This window comes from Chiloscyllium plagiosum, unplaced genomic scaffold (genome assembly GCF_037043375.1).
Source record: "Chiloscyllium plagiosum isolate Xiang-an unplaced genomic scaffold, Cpla_swu_hap1 HiC_scaffold_20, whole genome shotgun sequence".
In the NCBI taxonomy this organism is placed as follows: Eukaryota; Metazoa; Chordata; class Chondrichthyes; order Orectolobiformes; family Hemiscylliidae; genus Chiloscyllium; species Chiloscyllium plagiosum.
In genome coordinates, this window is record NW_028270158.1 from 28,312,221 (window position 1) to 28,331,523 (window position 19,303).

The 19,303-nt window shown below is 40.9% G+C and overlaps 1 protein-coding gene across 5 annotated transcripts in view; it reads left to right on the forward strand.

Annotated features, from left to right (window-relative positions):
- The first annotated feature begins 3,440 nt into the window (after positions 1-3,440).
- LOC122560748 (uncharacterized) overlaps positions 3,441-19,303 on the forward strand; it is a 199,647-nt gene continuing 183,784 nt past the window's right edge. For 3 of the 5 annotated variants that reach the window (XM_043711771.2, XM_043711770.2, XM_043711772.2), the window contains exon 1: positions 3,442-4,007. In XM_043711771.2, the coding sequence (XP_043567706.2) occupies positions 3,885-4,007 (123 nt within the window). In that variant the 5' untranslated portion in view covers positions 3,442-3,884. Of the gene's footprint in view, positions 4,008-19,303 lie in introns of all 5 variants that reach the window. The other 2 variants (XM_043711765.2, XM_043711767.2) reach the window with 1 other exon arrangement.

The window sequence follows — 19,303 nt, forward strand, 5'->3', positions numbered from 1 at the left end:
TTTCTCCTAGAACTTTGTTGAATGCCTTACTGAAGTCCGTATAGATCACGTCCACTGCTCTGCCCTAATCAATCCTCTTTGTTACTTCTTCAAAAAACTCAATGAAGTTTGTGAGACATGATTTCCCACACACAAACCCATGTTGATTATTCCTAATCAGTTCTTGCCTTTCAAAATCCTGTCCCTCAGGATGCCCTCCAAAACTTACCCACCACCATTGTCAGGCTCATCAGTCTATTCCCTGGCTTTTCCTTACCTTTTTCTTAAATAATGGCACCATGTTAGCCAACCTCCAGTCTTCCGGCACCTTGCCTGAGGCTACCAATGATAAAAGAATTTCAATAAGGGGCCCAGGAATCTCTTCCCTAGCTTCAAGAGTTCTAGATACCACATGATCAGGTCCTGGGTACTTATCCACCTTTACTTGTTTTAAGACATCCAGCACCTTCTCCTCTGTAATATGGATATTTTTCAAGATGTCACTGCTTATTTCCACATATTCTGCATCTTTCATATCCTTCTGCACAGTATACGCAGATGCAAAACATTTGGTTAATATCTCCCCCATCTCTGGTGGCTCCACACATATGTGGCCTTGCTGATCTTTGAGGGGTCCTATTCTCTTCCGTAACTCTCTCGTCCTTAATGTATTTGTATAATTACATTGAATTCTCCTTAACCCTATTTGCCAAAGTTATCTCATGACCCCTTTTTGCTTTCCTGATTTCCCTCTCAAGAATACTTCTACTGCTTTTATACTGTTCTAGAGAATCACTTGATTTCTGCTGTCTATACCTGACACATGCTCCCTTCTTATTCTTAACCAAAACCTCAATTTCTCCAGTTATCCAACATTCCATACACCTACCAGCCTTGCCCTACGCCCATCACATATTGTCTCTGGACTCTTGTTATCTCATTTCCCATTTTTCAGCCACCCCTTTACTTGCAAACATCCACCCCCAATCAACTCTTGAAAGTTCTTGCCTAATACCGTCAAAATTGGCCTTCTTTCAATTTAGGTGGCGGCACAGTGGTTCAGGTGGCAGCATGGTGGCTCAGTGGTTAGCACTGCTGCCTCACAGTGCCAGGGACGTAGGTTTGATTCCAGCCTTGGCAACTGTCTGTGTGGAGTTTGCACATTGTCCTCGTGTTGATGTGGGTTTCCTCCAGGTGCTTTAGTTTCCTCCCACAGTCCAAAGATGTGCAGGTTAGGTGAATTGGTCATGCCAAATTGCCAATAGTGTTCAGAAATGTGTAGGTTAGGTGCATTATTAAGGGGAAACGTCGAGTAATAGTGTACGGGAATGGGTCTGGGTGGGTAACTCTTCAGAGGGTTGGTGTGGACTTGTTGGGTCAAATGGCCTGTTTCCACACTGTAGGGATTCTTTGAGTCCACTTGTTATAGAACTTTAACTTATAGGTTTGGTCTATCTTTTTCTGTGACTATTTTAAAACTAATAGAATTATGGTCATTCCCTCACCGACACCTCAGTCACCTGCCGAGCCATTTTTCCCAAGAGTAGGTCAGTTTCTCTAGTAGGTACATCCACATACATAATCAGAAAATATATGATGGTATGGTGATAACAGAGACCTGTCTCAAAGAAAATGGGATGCTGATATTAAATATTCCTGGATGCAAGGTGCTGTGGAAAGGAGGAAGATTGGCAGAAATTTGCTTATGGAGAAATTTGCATTGCTGGAGAGAGTATTACTTAGATTACTTACTTAGATTACTTACAGTGTGGAAACAGGCCCTTTGGCCCATCAAGTCCACACCGCCCCGCCGAAGCGAAACCTACCCATACCCCTACATTTACCCCTTACCTAACACTACGGGCAATTTATCATGGCCAATTCACCTGACCTGCACATCTTTGGACTGTGGGAGGAAACCGGAGCACCCGGAGGAAACCCATGCAGACACGGGGAGAATGTGCAAACTCCACACAGACAGTCACCTGAGGTGGGAATTGAACCTGGGTCTCTGGCGCTGTGAGGCAGCAGTGCTAACTGCTGTGCCACCGTGCCGCCCAAAAAAAATAAACCAGTAGCTCTATGTATGTGCCAAATGGATCCACAACAGAATCAATTTGGCTAGAATTATGGAACAAAATGTTGCAATTACATTATTCAGTGTTGTCCAAAAGTAATAAACAAGTGGGAAGATACAACCAAGGGCTGGATTGTGTTCCACGGTTACTCAGACACTGGGTGTGTTGTGAGATCAAATCCAGGGGTGCGGGTGAATATTGTCATCTGAACAAGGAGGGGATTGGGTTCAGTCATGGGGCTGTGGGTGCTAGGTCTGGCCTCAGTTGGGGAGTACTGGGTCTGATGGGATTGGTTCATGTTGGGTTAGAAGTGTCACGTCTAAGATCCTGTCATAGAGATGGGAGCTTCTTTCATCTGGAGGCTTAGGTTTTGAGTAGGAGGGCTGTTGAGGAGGGTCATTAGTTCATTTTAATACTTATGCTGAAATTAGTGTAACAATTATGCCTTGATTTAATATTTCTTGGGAAACTATGTAGCTTAAATGAATCAGACCTTCCAGATTCTTCACATTTAAGAGGCTTTTTTGTAGGCTTCCAAAAGCAGGGAAACTTTGTATCAGGATATGTTGAAGTTCCCAGGCAATTTCCTTGGAGTCAACTGCACCTGGACGTCCACATCATCTCAATATGCCATTTCAGTCTCCTTGCAATGATGATCTGACCATGGGAATATTTAGCTCACTAAGCATTTTATTCTTCCTGGCACAACAGTAAGGTTTATTCTTTTTCTCCACACTGTTAGAAAAACTAGAAATATAGCTTTCGAAGCCTTGTAGGGAGGCAAACCAGAAGACGTGTCAGAATATAATATTCTCCAGAACAGAATGTTTAATTTGTGGCCTTGATTTAAGTCAAACCTCAACTGCATGATATATCTGTTGGTAAAAGGCAAGGAGATGGTCGATGTTCAGGAAGCATGTTTAAAAAGTGATCAGTGTTTAGAATTACTGCCTGGGTGGCATAGTATGGATGCAAAATCTGGAACTGTTCAAGAGACATTCGGATTGGAGTCAAATGCTTTTTTAAACAGAGGGTGACCAACTTTATTTTTGCAACTCCCCACAAAAAAGTTCACAGGTAAACTTGAGATATCTTAATGCTGAAGGTGAAGTGGAGAGTGTGGTAAAAAGGGGGAGCTGTCCAGTTCCCCCTTGTTTGGGGGCGTGTAATTGGAGAGATACAACTGTTGATTTTTGATAGTTACTCTGAATGGATTCAGGCCACGGTCTGAAGGTCAGTGAGTGCAGAGCTGGCTTGGACACAGCAGCTTGTCCTGCACTGCTCCAGGGGAAAGGTGGCTCGGGAATGACGTCTACGTGGAAACGCGCAGGCGTTGCGGTGCTGCCCCTGTGTCTGTGAGTGAAAGCGGAGTCTCAGAGTGAGGAGTGCAGTGGTGGCAGCTCTCAGCATAGGGGCACAGGAGCTGAGACACACTGCCTCTGTGTGTGTGTGTGTCTGTGTGTACGTGAACGAGGCCAAACACTCCACCAGGCTGCTTTTGTCAGCTTCACTCTTATGTGACACGAGTTGAATCCTCGTTAGCTCCAGGATTGTGTTTCCATGATTTTTCTTTCCCCTCTGGGAAGTATGTGTATGTGTGGAGGGGAGGGCGAAAGAATGGATCCAGTGCTGTTTTTGGTTCGGGACTAGGATTGCACTGTTTGTTGGTGGCGGGGGGGGGGGGGGGGGGTGGATTTTAATTAAGAGTGCGGCCGGGGTAAGGAGGGAGAGAGAGAGAGAGCCGGCCCCTGCAATCTCCCCCAGGTCAGCCCCAATATCGATGGGAGTTCTCAAACTCGGGGCTTGTTTGACTGTTCCTCGGGGACCATGTCTGCCAAGGAGAATGCAGCTTGTAGAAAATTCCAGGCGAATATCTTCAATCACAGCAAGTGTCAGAACTGTTTCAAATCCCGGGAATCGCATCTATCCTCCGATCAGGATTTGACCCAGGTGAGTTGGAAACAAACTCTTCCCTGTCTTTTTGTAAGCGGACTGGCCACGTTTGCTTTTGTTTTTGCCTCAGTTTATATGTTTTGACGCTGTGCGTTCAAACTATTTTACACCAACACGCGCTCACAAATGTACAGAATTACTGTATAGAGGCAGATTCTGAAGTGAATATGTCGAACTGGCTTAGGACAAATTTATTTTGGTCACAATTACTCACCCCTATCCTGATTGTCTTTTGTGACTCTGAGTTTCTGTCTGGGGTTTATTTGATCAGGGAGATAATTTGACGTTTATATAAATAACTATTAGTCTCAAACCAAACGGCGCCCGTGTTTACATTTTGTAAGGCTGCAAGGCTGACTTGTGCACAGGCCATTCGCTTTAATATTTGAATAAATTGACATCCCTCGCAAGCACTCAGACAATTAACCCTTGAAATTTCTCTCATTCCACCGACTCGAGATGATTTCAGATTGGGATTGCAATTTTAGCGCAGTTATGTAATCGCTGCGTTCCCCTTCATTATGATCTAGTTGAGACTACCCCTTGGTACAATGATGTTTGAAAGACCAACGAGCCGTTTTCAATCTCTTGCTTTAAAGATGCAGGAATACAGCAACGGCTTTGGGACTACACCGGATGCAAGACTAAAGTTTTCTTTTTCCCTCCTACGAGGAAAGTTAAATGGATTGTCCCCAGAGACCGTGTAATTTGATGTCACAAGCCTCTATAATGCAGTGTTTACATAATCGCTTTATTTATTGTGGGAATTGCTTCGTGTAATCCCAGACCTCAAAGTGCGATGGGTAATCTGTATAATTAGATCTCAGTCCTGTACTTATTTTGAATGATTTATATCATTGAAATTGCACAAGGTCAGGGTCACATTTAGCTTCTGCAGAGTGAAGTAAATTGATTCTGTCTAGAGATTTATCCACAGGCGGTCTTTGAGTGTCGAGCAATAAATTAAAAATCTTGCACACCAGCAGGTGAAGACACGTTATGCCAAGTCTGTGGAAACAAACTGAACTGTGATGATTCTTTGCAAACTAAAAGGCAACAGTAATACATTTTTTTCAGAAAAAGATCTTCATCACATGAAAAGAGAGACAGTTCTGATGAAACCTCTGTACCAGATAGTTTAATCAGAACTTCTGTTTTTATTTAGCTTCAAAGCACTTGGATTTTTTAAAAACTTGGACAGAATTATTGTTTTGCTTTGAATGTTCAAGTAAGTTAAAGACTGCAGGAATAGAAGTTTGGCTATATTCCCAACAAATCCAGTGATTACTTTTGTAATACATTTCATTTTGAATTGCCATTGCCATTCCAGTAGTTTACTACAATTCAACTTCTAGAAAATATGAGGAGATATAGGTGAGTGATAATGACACTTGACTGATGATCTAGAGGCCCAGGCTAATTCTGTGGGAACCCTGGTTTAAACTCAATTAATTAACTTAGGAATTGAACGTTAGTTTTAGTAATGGTCACCATGAAACCATCATTGAGTGTCACAAAAATCCATCTGGTTCACCAGTGCTCTTCAAAGAAAAATCTGTCATGGTAACTTGGCCTGTGCCTACACTGTCATTTGGGGGGGGATGTGTGTGGATTTTAATTAAGAGTGCGGCCGGGGTAAGGAGGGAGAGAGAGAGAGAGAGAGCCAGCCCCTGCAATCTCCCCCAGGTCAGCCCCAATATCGATGGGAGTTCTCAAACTCGGGGCTTGATTGACTGTTCCTCAGGGACCATGACTGCCAAGGAGAATGCAGCTTGTAGAAAATTCCAGGCGAATATCTTCAATCACAGCAAGTGTCAGAACTGTTTCAAATCACGGGAATCGCATCTATCCTCAGACCCATAAAAATCTGGAGACTCTTCTATTTTGTTCAAGGGCATTTAGGAATAGGCAACAAATACAAATCTTTCCACCTACACTAAACATTTCATATAATAATATATTTTTAAAAATGCCATGACTGCAATTTATGCGTGAGTTAAGGATGACAGTACAAATTGGCTCCGTTGCAAAGGTTTTGTTTATTATATGACTGAAGATCTAGCCTGGAGCTAAAAGACATGGCAATGGATCATAGATGTAATAACACCACAATAACATGGGGACCAGTTTGATCAGTTGGCTAAATGGGTTGTATCTGATTCAGAATAATATTAACAGTGTAGATTTGATTCCTGTTCTGATTGGGGTAGTTTTAGTTCCTTCCTCTCCATCTTGTTGCTGAGTGTGAAAGGTGTGTGGAGCATGCTGAGGAAAGGCAATGGCCTAGTGGTCTTATTGCTAGACTATTGAGCCAGTCAACATTCTGAAGACCTGGGTTCAAATCCTGTCATTGCAGATGGTGGAATTTGTATTTAATAAAAATCTGGAATAAAGAGAATCTAATGATAATCATGAAACCATTGTTGATTATGGGGAAAAACCCATCTGGTTCACCAATGTCCTTTAAGGGAATTGCCTATGGGCAATAAATTCTGGTCTCGCCAGTAATGCCCACATCCTGTGAATTAATAAAAAATGTCAAAAATGCTCAGAAAACAGCTCAGTTTGAAGCATCTGCAGACAATGTGTGCAGTGGCCCTTTGAGCAGTGCCTAATGTATTTAAAACCCTTTTATCTCTAAACACATTTCCTGCATCAACTCATCTCATTATAAATTCATATAAATGTACAACTCGGATTTGCCTCTCCTAGCTCCCGAGTCTATGCTGTAACCAACTATGTAGCTTCTTCAATTGTCAGCCCCTTTGTATATTTTTTGAATGTGGGAGCATATGAGTTTAAAATGGGGGTTTAATTATGCTTGCTTGCCATTAAAATCAAGCTTCACCCTCACCTTTTACTTTTGTAGACAATTACTCAATTAAACTGCTCATGACACTGTTGTGTCTCCTACAATTATATCATAGTTTTGTAGTCACTTGTATTGACTTTAGTTTGTAAAAATATTTTCACTATTTTGCTGGAAGTGTTGGTTCATACTGAGCTACTATTCTCCAGTGGCTGTTCTTAATAGATTGGATGATGACGTGAGGTAGAATTTGAGGCCTGCTCTATTGTTGAGGGTGAGGAGGTGGTGGTTGGGTGAATGGGGACAGGAGGTGGTTCGGGCTGTTGGGAGATCAGGGAGTCTACATGCAACTGGTTGGAAATTTATGGTTGGGTTGTGTGCAATTTAGCATTGATGTAAAGGAGAGGAAAATTTATGAGTTTTCTCATAATGCTCCCAGCTGTCTGTTAGGCCTGTTGGAATCCACTGGCTCACTGCCGTACGACAAGGAGTTCTGCTATCCTTATTTGGATTGGCCTACCTCTGGTTCCAAACCCACCGTATGGTGGTTGATTCTTAACTGATCTCTGAAATAGTTCAAAGATAATTCGGGATGGGCAACAAATACTGCCCTTACCAGCAATGCTGTCATCCCACAAAAGAATTCCAAAATGGCTGATTCTACACCTTGACCTTCTAAACCAAGATTGTTTTCATTACTATACCGATCTAATCTTTTATCAACAGAGCCACTGACAATGCCCTGGAAAATTCAGTTTTTAGCCGTCGCCACCACAGGAAGGATTTTCAGGACAGCTATTCCCCTCCCCGATCCCTTGAAGAGTCATTGGGAATCAGGGTACAAGGATGTTTGGTGAAGGTCTTGAGACTGCAATGAGGAATGTCTTGCAGAGCTGACTTTTGGGCTGTGGTTGGAGAGATATAATGTGGAAAAGGGTCACTTGAGGAAGGTACTCCCTCTTCCTGGCCAAGATTCGAGCAGAGTGACCTGCCACTTGAGGAGTTGTTTGGGCCCTCACATTTCCAGACTTGACAGCGAAGGGCCATAAAGTTCTGCCCCGTATCTCTGCAATGATTGTTCTAACATATCCATTTAATTCTGTTGTGTCAGGAATTTTTCTATCATGTTAGAGATGGTGCAAGCATTCAAATAAAAGACCTTTAATTCTGTCTTTCTAACATTTTTCTCTATACTGACCTTGTTTTATGACGCATTCATATGTATGCTGTGTCTATCTGGTCACACTTTTTATGATTTCTGATCTTGCCGTATCTTTATAGCATGGCTTTAATTTTCTCAATCGGTTTCTCATATGGCTTTTTAAAGGTCCATTTCAACAATGCCATATCAACTACAGTCATTTGCTCCAGCCTTTTCTTCCTCATTTACCTTCTGTTCTTCTATCACATAAATTATATCTGGTCATAGAGTCATAGAGATGTACAGCATGGAAACAGACCCTTCGGTCCAACCCGTCCATGCCGACCAGATGTCTCTCCAAACCCTTCCTATTGAAATACCCATCTAAATGCCTCTTAAATGTTGCAATTGTCCCAGCTTCCACCACATCCTCTGGCAGCTCATTCCATACATATACCACCCTCTGTGTGAAAAAGTTGCCCCTTAGTTCTCTTTTATATCTTTCCCCTCTCACCTTAAACCTATGCCCTCTCGTTCTGGACTCCCCGACCCCAGGGAAAAGACTTTGTTTATTTATCCTATTCATTCCCCTCATAATTTTGTAAACCTCTATAAGGTCTCCCCTCAGCCTCCGAAGCTCCAGGGAAAACAGCCCCAGCCTGTTCAGCCTCTCCTTATAGCTCAACTCCTCCCACCCTGGCAACATCCTTGTAAATCTTTTCTGAACCCTTTCAAGTTTCACAACATCTTTCCGATAGGAAGGAGACCAGAATCATTTACAAATTTCACAAATCCTTACTGAATCTCTAATTGATGTTATATCAGTATGAAAATGGATATGTGTAGATTGGTGTTCAGTCTGATAAGAGAGGATTGGAACCATGCCTATAAAATTTATGTACCAATTTAGATTATTCAACTTCTGTCTCATTAACCATTATTTTATAGTCCTGTTAAAGAACATAGATTTGGTCCTTAGTGTTTAGTATTGCATGGCAGTGATTGTGTGCATTGAGGAAAATGAGTTCAGTATGTAATCATAGTATCATATAATCATAGAAAGTTTTTGGCACAGAAAGAACCCACTTAGCCCATCATGTCTGCATCAGCTGACAAACGAACCAGCCATTCAGATCCCCCTGTAGTCTACAACTATATTTCTTATGCCGAATCACGCAGCCAATTTTTGCATAATCTACAAACTTTTTGATCATGTCCCCTACATTTGCACCTAAATAACACCAAATCCAGAGGACCTAGTTCTGAGCCCTGAGGAACTGCACTGGAAACAGCCTTTCATTTGCAAAGCAACCAGCCAACCCTTTTTGTTTGCTGTGACTGAGATAGCTTTGTAATTAGCTTGCTATAATCACCTAGATCCTGTGGGTCTTTTTTTTAGAAACAATCTTTCACATGTGGCATCTTGTCAAAAATTGTACTAACATTTAAGTAGGTCACATCAACTGCATTTCACTCATTGATCCTCCTTGCGACTTGCTCAGAAGCTCAATCAAGGTAATCCGACCCAATCTTACATTTTACAAATCCATGCTGTCTATTCATGGTTAATCTGCACTTTTCTCAGTGACGGTTATCCTGTCTCTCAGATTTACTTGTAATAATTTGCTCACAACCAAGGTTACACTGACTGGCTTGTAATTATTTGGTCTAAGCCTTGTTTTTTTTAAAATAAAAGTGTGACATTAACAGTTTTCCAGTCCTTCAGTACCGCATTTGTATTGAGTGTGTATTGGAAAATAATGATTTGACTTGCTGCTATTTTCTACCAGGCTTATTTCAATGGCTAGATTGCATTACTTCTGACTGTGATGATTTTTTTCTACTTTTAATGATTCTGATCCCACTAATACGTTTATCGCAGTAAATACTCTGCTCTGTTCCACACCAACATCTTCTGCCTCTACACTTAGTCTACTAATGTAGGCTTATTTGATTACTTAGTTATCATTGTACCCTTATTATATTAATAAAACCATGTTAGGGTTCACCTTGATTTTCCTTGCCAGTATTTTTTCATGCTCTCTTTTTGCTTTCCTAATTTTATTTGGTTTTATCACTCTATTTTCTATGCTCTTCTGCAGTATTGAATTGTTTGGTATCAGCTTTCCAATTCTGCTTTATCTTACTCTGTAAACGTCTTGACATCCAAAGGACTCTAACTTTGGCCACACAACCTTTTCTTCTTTGTAGAAACATATTTACTGTGAACCCCTTGAATCTGTGCCTTGAGTGCTTCCCACTGTTTAGATAACAGTTTACCCTCAATAGCAGTTTTGCATCTACTTTTGCTAAATCACTCCACAGCTTCAGAAAATTGGCTTTTCCTCCATTTAGAACTCGTAACTCCTGTTCTATCGTTGTCTGTTTTCAAATTTATATTAAAATTAACTGAATTATGATCACCACTGCTAATCCTTCCATTTGAATACACCTCAATAATTCTGTTGCCTCCATTCCTTTTCCTCTAAAACTATCTCAAACTATAATATTATTGCCCTATTTTTGCACTTTAGAAATATCCCAAGAATCCAAAGCCCTCCCTTCTGCATGAACTTTCCATTAATTTGATTATCTCCTACCCTTGAGCTCATTCGTGCATGGCAGTGAGAGTAATCTGGGGATGGTTATTTTTGAGGATCCTTTCTTTAATTTTCTACCTAGCTCCACAAATTCTGATTGCAAGACCACATCCGGCTTTTTCCCTATGTTGTTGGTCTGGTTTGGACCATTTAGTCTTCTCTTTCTGGATGCTCTGCAGATACTCAGTGATATCCTTGACCCTGGCACCAGCTGTTATGTTTGGAATTATGTTTGTGGCCATTGAATGATACTATCTGCTCCCCTATCGAATCACCAATTGCTATGGCTCTTCCAATCTTTCTGTTTCATGGACTTGGCTCCAAATAAACCATGACCTGTGACTATCCAGAATGGGAAAGCAGGATGCACATGGGGGGCTTCTTTACTACCTGCTAGGTCTCTCTTGATTGTCTCGTGATCACCATTTCCCTCTCTGTCTGCATTCTGTTAAACTATGGATTGGCCACATTTACAATCATGCATCCATGTGGCTCTCAGCCTCACTGGTGCACTGCAGTGATGCCAGCTGTTGCTCAGACTGCTGCAACTGGTGACACTTACTGCACAAAAGATTGTTAAGGGAATAAGAAGCACCCTGGAGTTCCCACATTGTGTGGGACATACATTTTCAAGGATGGGTGAAGCTGAAAAAAGCACAGCAGGTCAAGCAACATCAGAGGGGAAGGGGAGTTGATATTTCACATCGGTATCTTTCATCAGGACTGGGTGATGGGAAGGGGGCTGCAAAATAAATAGAGGGAAAGGGGTGGGGCTGGGGGACAGATTGGTAGGATGCGATAGATAGATACAGGTGGGAGGTGGCTGTGATTGGTCAGTGGGAAAGGTGAGGTGGATAGGTGGGAAGGTAGATGGACAGGTAGGGTCAGACTAGGAAGGCTGCATGGAGAGGGAGGGCTGGACCTGAGATGAGGTGAGGGGTGGGGAGATTTGAATGCTGGTGAAATCTGTGTTAAGGCCATATGCTTGTAAACTCCCAAGTTGGAAGATGAGATATTCTTCCTCCAACTTGTGTGTGGCCTTATGTTGACGGTGGAGGAGGCCCAGGATGGACAGATTCTGGAGATAGAACAGCTCTGCATTTGCTTATTTGTTAGATAAACTTGCTACTGTTTAAAAATTCTGACCAATACCATTAACCTTTTTCTAGTACTGATGCACTCTATAAAATGCATTTATTTAGTTTGGGAATTAAGTAATAATTTACACAGCTAAAGTAAAATACAGTAAGCCCTTGTTTAATATTATTTTCTTTAATGTTGCAAAGCTAATGGGGCCTGTATTCTTGTTGAGTATTGCAAGATTCATTTTAACCTCATTTCCTTTGTGACCTGATTGGCACTTTCCCCCCCTTCCTGATAGCTAGATTGTGCAGTTTCCTTCTGCCAGACTTTAAATTGTGACTTTTTTTCCTCTTCAGCCTTTAAGTAGCAGGATGTCCCCACTCACTACCTTCGTAGTTGCAACCTCCCACCCGACCCCTGGCTCACACATGTGCTGCCGCTGCCAAACCCCCCCCCCCCAACTTCTGTTAGAGATCTAGGTTCAATCCAAAGGATTTTAGAATCCACTTTTTGAAAAAAAACACTTCAATCTGCTCCTGCCTCGCGGCTGTTCTCCCAGGCCCTTGTTCACAGTGAGGGTTCAGGAGATGGAGGCGGTGAATAGATGTATTTATGGATTGTACAAACCTCAGTTTTTCCGAACCATTGTGACTCAGACTTCCACATCGTCGGAACTAAAGCTTCAGATTGAATCTGGATCATGAATGTCAATTCAAATCCAGGAGAATGAAGGGACCAGGGGTGGGAGGGAGTGAGGAGAAGACACAACCAAGAGAGCTGAACAGGTATTGTTAAACATATTTTAGAAGTTGGTGCATTTGCTAATGTAAGAATTTAACAATATAAAATATTCCAACTTGGAGAGGGAAGGTATAACGTTTTAATTTTTTTTCTGATAAGAATGGTTTTAAAGAACTTAACTACAGTTTTAACATCGTTCCCATTGGTATTGAAATATTGGTACCTATGTTAGTTATTTCACTTCCAGCCCTGAATTTTAGCAATGCACCTACAACTTTAAGTGAACTGCTGATAAGTGTAGTAAATACAGCACCTCTTTCTCTCTATGCATCAAATTCCCAAGTTAGTCAAATGCCCTGCTCCATGCTGTCTCTGTCTCACTCGGGTGTCGACTCCTGACTGTGTCTCTTAATCAATCCTAGATGGAATTGGGTGATTGTGTAACCAATGTAACACCATTTCACTTGAATGCAGAAAGCATATGAAAGAGCCTGTATAGGTCATGACGCAAATTATAAATACAAGTGATAGTAGAATTCTGTCACTTGATGCGGTCACCTGACAGGAGACAAGAAACTATTCCAATGCTGGGACATATACGCGGCTAACATTAATGGAATACTTCCCTTTTGTTGTGTAGTATTTCTGATGTGACGATAAGTAGAAACTCTGTCTGCTCAGGTAAAAGGTGAAGTTGATGTGCTGGTGTTGGACTTGGGTGGTCAAAGTCAGAAGTCACATGACACCAGGCAACAGGTTTATTTGAAATCACAAGCTTTTGGAGCACTGTTCCTTCATCCGGTGAAGGCTTGTGATTTTAAATAAACTTGTTGGACTCTAACCTGGTGTTGTGTGACCTCTGACTTTGTCCAGCGAAAAAGGTTGCAGGGAACTATCTGAAGAAAAGCTTGGCCAATCTGTATCCCTAAACAAAATTACTAACTGGTCATTAATGTCATTGCTATTTCTGATATCTTGCTGTGTGCAAAATGGCTGCTGATTTGCAAAAATTGCTACTCTTCTAAGTAATTAATTGATTGGAGCATCCTGGAGTTATTTAAGGCGGACTATGAATATAAGTTTCCATTCCTTTGATATCCTGCATCCTTGCCCTAAGAAGTGGGACAGCAAACTACCTGTAACAAAAACTCCCAAGAAATTGGTTTGGGCCAAAGTAGTGACAGCCAATCAGCCAAGCACCTGCCTTTGTTCAGAGCACCCATATCCACAGCACACAGAAAACTCATTGTGGAATTCCCCTTTGTCAGTCACACTCCACTCTGCTTTTGTGATAGTTTAATATTTTAATTTTGCTTGAAATATGCTATTCACCTTAGTTTAGTGTCATTAATCTCTTTCATATTTAAATACCATTTCTATTAACTGGACATTTAATTTATGGACCAGTATCTAGTCTTGTAATAGTGTCACCAGGTACCATAATAATGAAATCGGATCAAACATACATTGCTTAAATCTACTGAAGTGTATATTGAATCCTAGTTTAACAAGGCTGATTTACAACCAATAAATTAACAAGCTGATTAACGTTTACCTGACATAGTTTTTTCGTAAATTACTTATAGCATAAAAGAATAAAGCACATGACACTTATTGGGAACTGTTTGCTTCATTGAAGGGGATGGCTAAGCCGCTTTAGATTTGGCTTGCTTGCCAGATCGCAATCCTTCTTGATTGTGCTTTTTCCTGCCTTAACTGAACAGGAAGCTAGTGGCATGATCTTTCACTATCTCACAATTCTCAGTATCTAGGAATTGGAAATCTGAGCCTGCCAATAAAACCAGCTATTGCAACCGAAATGAAAGTTTCTTGGCAACTATTTCATGTTGAGCACAAATGAATAGGACTATTGCAGCATGCTCTGTTGTGAATGTTTACAAGCATACTTTTAATAAATCACTAATTTTGCAAGCGTTCTCAATGAATGCTATATCTGAATTCAAATCTGTACCCTCAGTACATGACTGTTCTGTTGATTTAGTTCACTAAGTTTAACTCAATGTCATATCTTGTTACAGATTACATAAAAATCCTTGTGTCCAAGTTGCGGAAAATCTTGGAATGGGTTCTTTGTTGATCATTTCCTTCACCCGGCATTGGAATGTTTGTTTTAAAAAAATGGAAGGTGCTAATTCCAGAGTGTATTTAATGTCTTGTTTATTGGAATTTTCTGTATCTTGCAACAGATTGAGCATTTTTGTCTTTCAAGCTATTTGTTCAGTTCCTGAATTAAGCAATTATGTCACATGACAGGTTGGAAACACTCTGGTTCTTTTGAGAGCGGCGCCCAACTCATTCAACTTAGAATGGCTCAGAACCTGAATGTGTTTGCATGGGTTCATAAGGGACTTGCATAGCCAATTAATAATTTTCAATAGACCTCTTTGTCCAAGTGATAGTGTGATTGGTCTGGTATCCTCCCCTCTCATTTAAAAAAAAACACTGTTTAGCTGTTGATCTACTGCAGTTGCAAAAATTACAATCTTTGGCATCCCTTCACAGGATCTTGAACAGGTTGCTCAAGAAATCTAGCAATGAGAAACAAAGAACCATCCTGAGGTGGTGATTCATGATTAACTGCTTCATATCAGATGAAAATTTGAATTGTATCTTTGCTGAAGACAAAGCTAATAGTTTTCTAGCTGTTGCTTAAACAGCGAAGTCTGTAATGTGGAGAGTTTCAGTGTGGTCTTACCTGAGGTTTCTTGAGCCCAGCTCATCAGTCGTTAAGATCAGCAAACAGCCTGTTAATTTGACTCAGCACTAACGTGTGCATTGTAAAAGAAAAAGTAAATAGTTGTTTGCAAAGTCCAAAGTTGTGAGAGGTAGCTGGGGAAAAGTGCACTTGTTATAACGTTCCAAAGTGTAGCTAGATCTGCTGCTTTAATGAACATGGTCATTAAAAGTAAAAAAAGTACATAGTGTTACTTAATAGATGAAAGTAAGCCAGGACCTAATGGTCAGCATTTTCTGTTAAACATTCTTACTTTGATATTGTGCATATGACAATACATTCTCACAATTAGAGGACATAAGATTTGATTAACCTGAGTAGAATATCCCTTGTAAGTCTCAGAAATTAAACAGTTTGTTTATAATCACAGGCAGACTTATTCTCTTGCATACAAGAACAGTAAAAAGTAGAAGCAGGATTGGGCTCTTTGGCCATTCAAGTTAGCTCTACCATTCAGTAAGGTTCAAGCTGATCTTCTACCATAACTCCATATTCCTGTGTTATCCTTCATCTCTTGATTCCCTTATTCAGAGAATTGATCAACTACCACAGTTTTGTGTGGTAAACATTTCCAAAGGTTCACAGTCCTATCACTGAAGAAATGTATCTCAGTGTTTGTCTGAAATGATCTTTATTCTGAAGCTGTAATCCCAAATTCTAGACTGATCAGCCAGGGGAAACACACTCCCAGAATATACACTATTAAGCCTTTTACATGCTTCAAGAATACCTTTACTTACATAATATCTGTCACATGATAAAACTTGAGATGCTTCGCAGTAGCATTATAAACAAAATTAAATAAGTAACATTTAACAGTATTAGGATAGATGGTCTTAGAGGAGGAGCACTTGGAGAGATGTAGGTTGTAGGCAGCTGAGGATATAGCCACTACTAGTGGAGTAGCTGAAACTGTATAAGTGTAAGAGGCCAGAATAAGGTGAGCGCAGATAGTCTGGAGGTTTGTGGGATTGTAGAACCATACAAAGTTACACGGGGATGAGGCAGTTAAAGGATTCAAGAGTGGATAGACTTTATCTTTTATTTTTCTGTATTTTTATTGTGGATTTAAATGAGAAAAGAACTGTTGTAAAAAACAAGGATTACTGAAGGATTTTGCACACTTTTGAAAGCAAATCACTGACACTGATTGTAGGGACTGTTTACACAGCTGCTGGATCAGATAGTAGTGGGAGGAAGTGGAGTGGATGAGCTGGAGCTGTGGGGACGAACAAATGGCAATTCAGCAGCAACAAGTTGCTGATTGACTGGTAACTAATCCATGGACCACTGATTCATTGATGTCAGATGTTTTCTATCTGCCTGTCAACTATGTGATTGGTTCTAAGGTAACTGAATAGTTTGGAGCTCTGAACAAGATCGTAGGAAGCTATCAGACCTCCACTAGCTCAGGAGCTCTTTCTATTCTCTGCAAGCCTGAAAAAATGTATATTTTCCCCTCAGCAGTTATTGTAAGAATAGTTACAACTATATTCAATACAGTATGCTTTCACCATAGTACTGAACTCAAATGAACCCGATTAGGACATCTGGAATTCCAGATAATTTCAATGTAAGAAATTCAGATGTTGCCGAACAGAGTAAAGAGATGGTGATAAAGGAGGTAGTAATGACATTAAGGATTACAAAGACAATGTAGTTAGAAGTAAACTACTGGAAAGTGTACAGACCAAACACAGAAAAAACATAGGGAGATATATGGTATGAGATTCACATGAATGTAATTTATGATTGACATCAGTACGATACATACTAAATGAGTATCCTGCACCTGTTTCTAAACAAGGAAGAAAAGACTGCCCAAACCAGGGTGAGAGAGGAGGTAATTAAATTAATTAGAAGTTGATAAAGAGTTGGCATTGGAGGCAATGACACTTGGTTGTGAATGCTACACTTTTGGCATGACAAAATGTTATCCTTTGTCTTTTGAGATGCCTGCCACCACACTGTTGTGTTCATGATCTCCTCTTCATGTTAACTAGATATCCCCCTGTCATAGACTTTTTGTTGGATTTCTCTTCACATTCTATGGTCATGCATCAGTAAGGAGAGATAATAATGGGGAACAAGGAAATGGCTAAGGAATTGAATAATTACTTCACGTCAGTCTTCACAGTGGAAGACACAAGTAATATCCCAAGAATTCAAGAGACTGAGGGGACAGAGCTGAGTATGGTGGCCATCAAGGGTAAGGTGCCAGAAAAACTGAATAGCCTGAAGTTGGATAAATCACCTGGACCAGATGGATTAAACCCTAGAGTTGTGAGGGAGATAGCTGAAAAGATAGTGGAGGCGTTAGTGGTGACCCTACAGGATTCACTAGAATCAGGGAGGGTTCCAGAGGACTGGAAAATCACTAACATGACACCCTTGTTTCCAAAGGGTAAAAGGCAAAAGGCAGAAAATTAAACACTGATGAGCCTAACCTCATTCATGGTTAAGATTCTGGGATCTGTCGTGAACGGTGAGATTCTGAATACTTACAAGTGTAAAGTAAAATAAGGCAAAGTCAGCGTGGTTTTATCAAGGGGTGATCATGCCTGACAAACCTTCTAGAATTCTTTGAGGAAGCTGTGCTGAGGGAGGATATTCCCAGGAATACATCCAGGGAAGTTATTTGGGTGGAACTGAGAAATAAGAAAGGGATGATCACCTTATTGAGATTGTATTTTAGATCCCCCAATAGTCAGAGGGAAATTGAGAAACAAACTTGTAAGGAGATCTCAACTATCTGTAAGAATAATAGGGTGGTTATGGTAGGGGATTTTAACTTTCCAAATATAGACTGGGACTGCCATAGTGTTAAAGGTTTAGATGGAGAGGAATTAAGTGTGTACAAGACAATTTTCTGATTCAGTATGTGGATGTACCTACTAGAGAAGGTGCAAAACTTGACCTACTCTTGGGAAATAAGGCAGGGCAGGTGACTGAGGTGTCAGTGGGGAAACACTTTGGGGCCAGCGACCATAATTCTATTCGATTTAAAATAGTGATGGAAAAGGATAGACCAGATTTAAAAGTTGAAGTTCTAAATTGGAGAAAGGCCAATTTTGACGGTATTAGGCAAGAACTTTCGAAAGCTGATTGGAGGCAGATGTTCGCAGGTAAAGGGACGACTAGAAAATGGGAAGCCTTCAGAAATGAGATAACAAGAATCCAGAGAAAGTATATTCCTGTCAGGGTGAAAGGGAAGGCTGGTAACTATAGGGAATGCTGGATGACTAATGAAATTGAGGGTTTGGTTAAGAAAAAGAAGGACGCATGTGTAAAGTATAGACAGGGTAGATCGAGTGAATCCTTAGAAGAGTATAAAGGAATTAGGAGTATACTTAAGAGGGAAATCAGGAGGGCAAAAACGGGACATGAGATAGCTTTGGCAAATAGAATTAAGGAGAATCCAAAGGGTTTTGACAAATATATTAAGGACAAAATGGTAACTAGGGAGAGAATAGGGCCCCTCAAAGATGAGCAAGGCGGCCTTTGTGTGGAGCCGCAGAAAATGGGGGAGATACTAAATGTATATTTTGCATCAGTATTTACTGTGGAAAAGGATATGGAAGATATAGACTGTAGGGAAATAGATGGTGACATCTTGCAAAATATCTAGATTACCGAGGAGGAAGTGCTGTATGTCTTGAAACGGGTAAAGGTGGATAAATCCCCAGGCCCTGATCAGGTGTACCAGAGAACTCTGTGGGAAGCTAGAGAAGTGATTGCTGGGTCTCTTGCTGAGATATTTGTATCATCGATAGTCACAGGTGAGGTGCCGGAAGACTGGAGGTTGGCAAACGTGGTGCCACTGTTTAAGAAGGGTGGTAAAGACAAGCCAGGGAACTATAGACCGGTGAGCCGGACATCGGTGGTGGACAGGTCATTGAAGGGAATCCTGAGGGGCAGGATGTACATGTATTTGGAAAGGCAAGGACTGATTAGGGATAGTCAGCATGAGTGGGAAATCATGTCTCACAAACTTGATTGAGTTTTTTGAAGAAGTAACAAAGACGATTGATGAGGGCAGAGCAGTAGATGTGATCTATATGGACTTCAGTAAGGCGTTCTACAAGGTTCTCCATCGGAGACTGATTATCAAGGATAGATCTCATGGAATACAGGGACAACTAGCCATTTGGGTACAGAACTGGC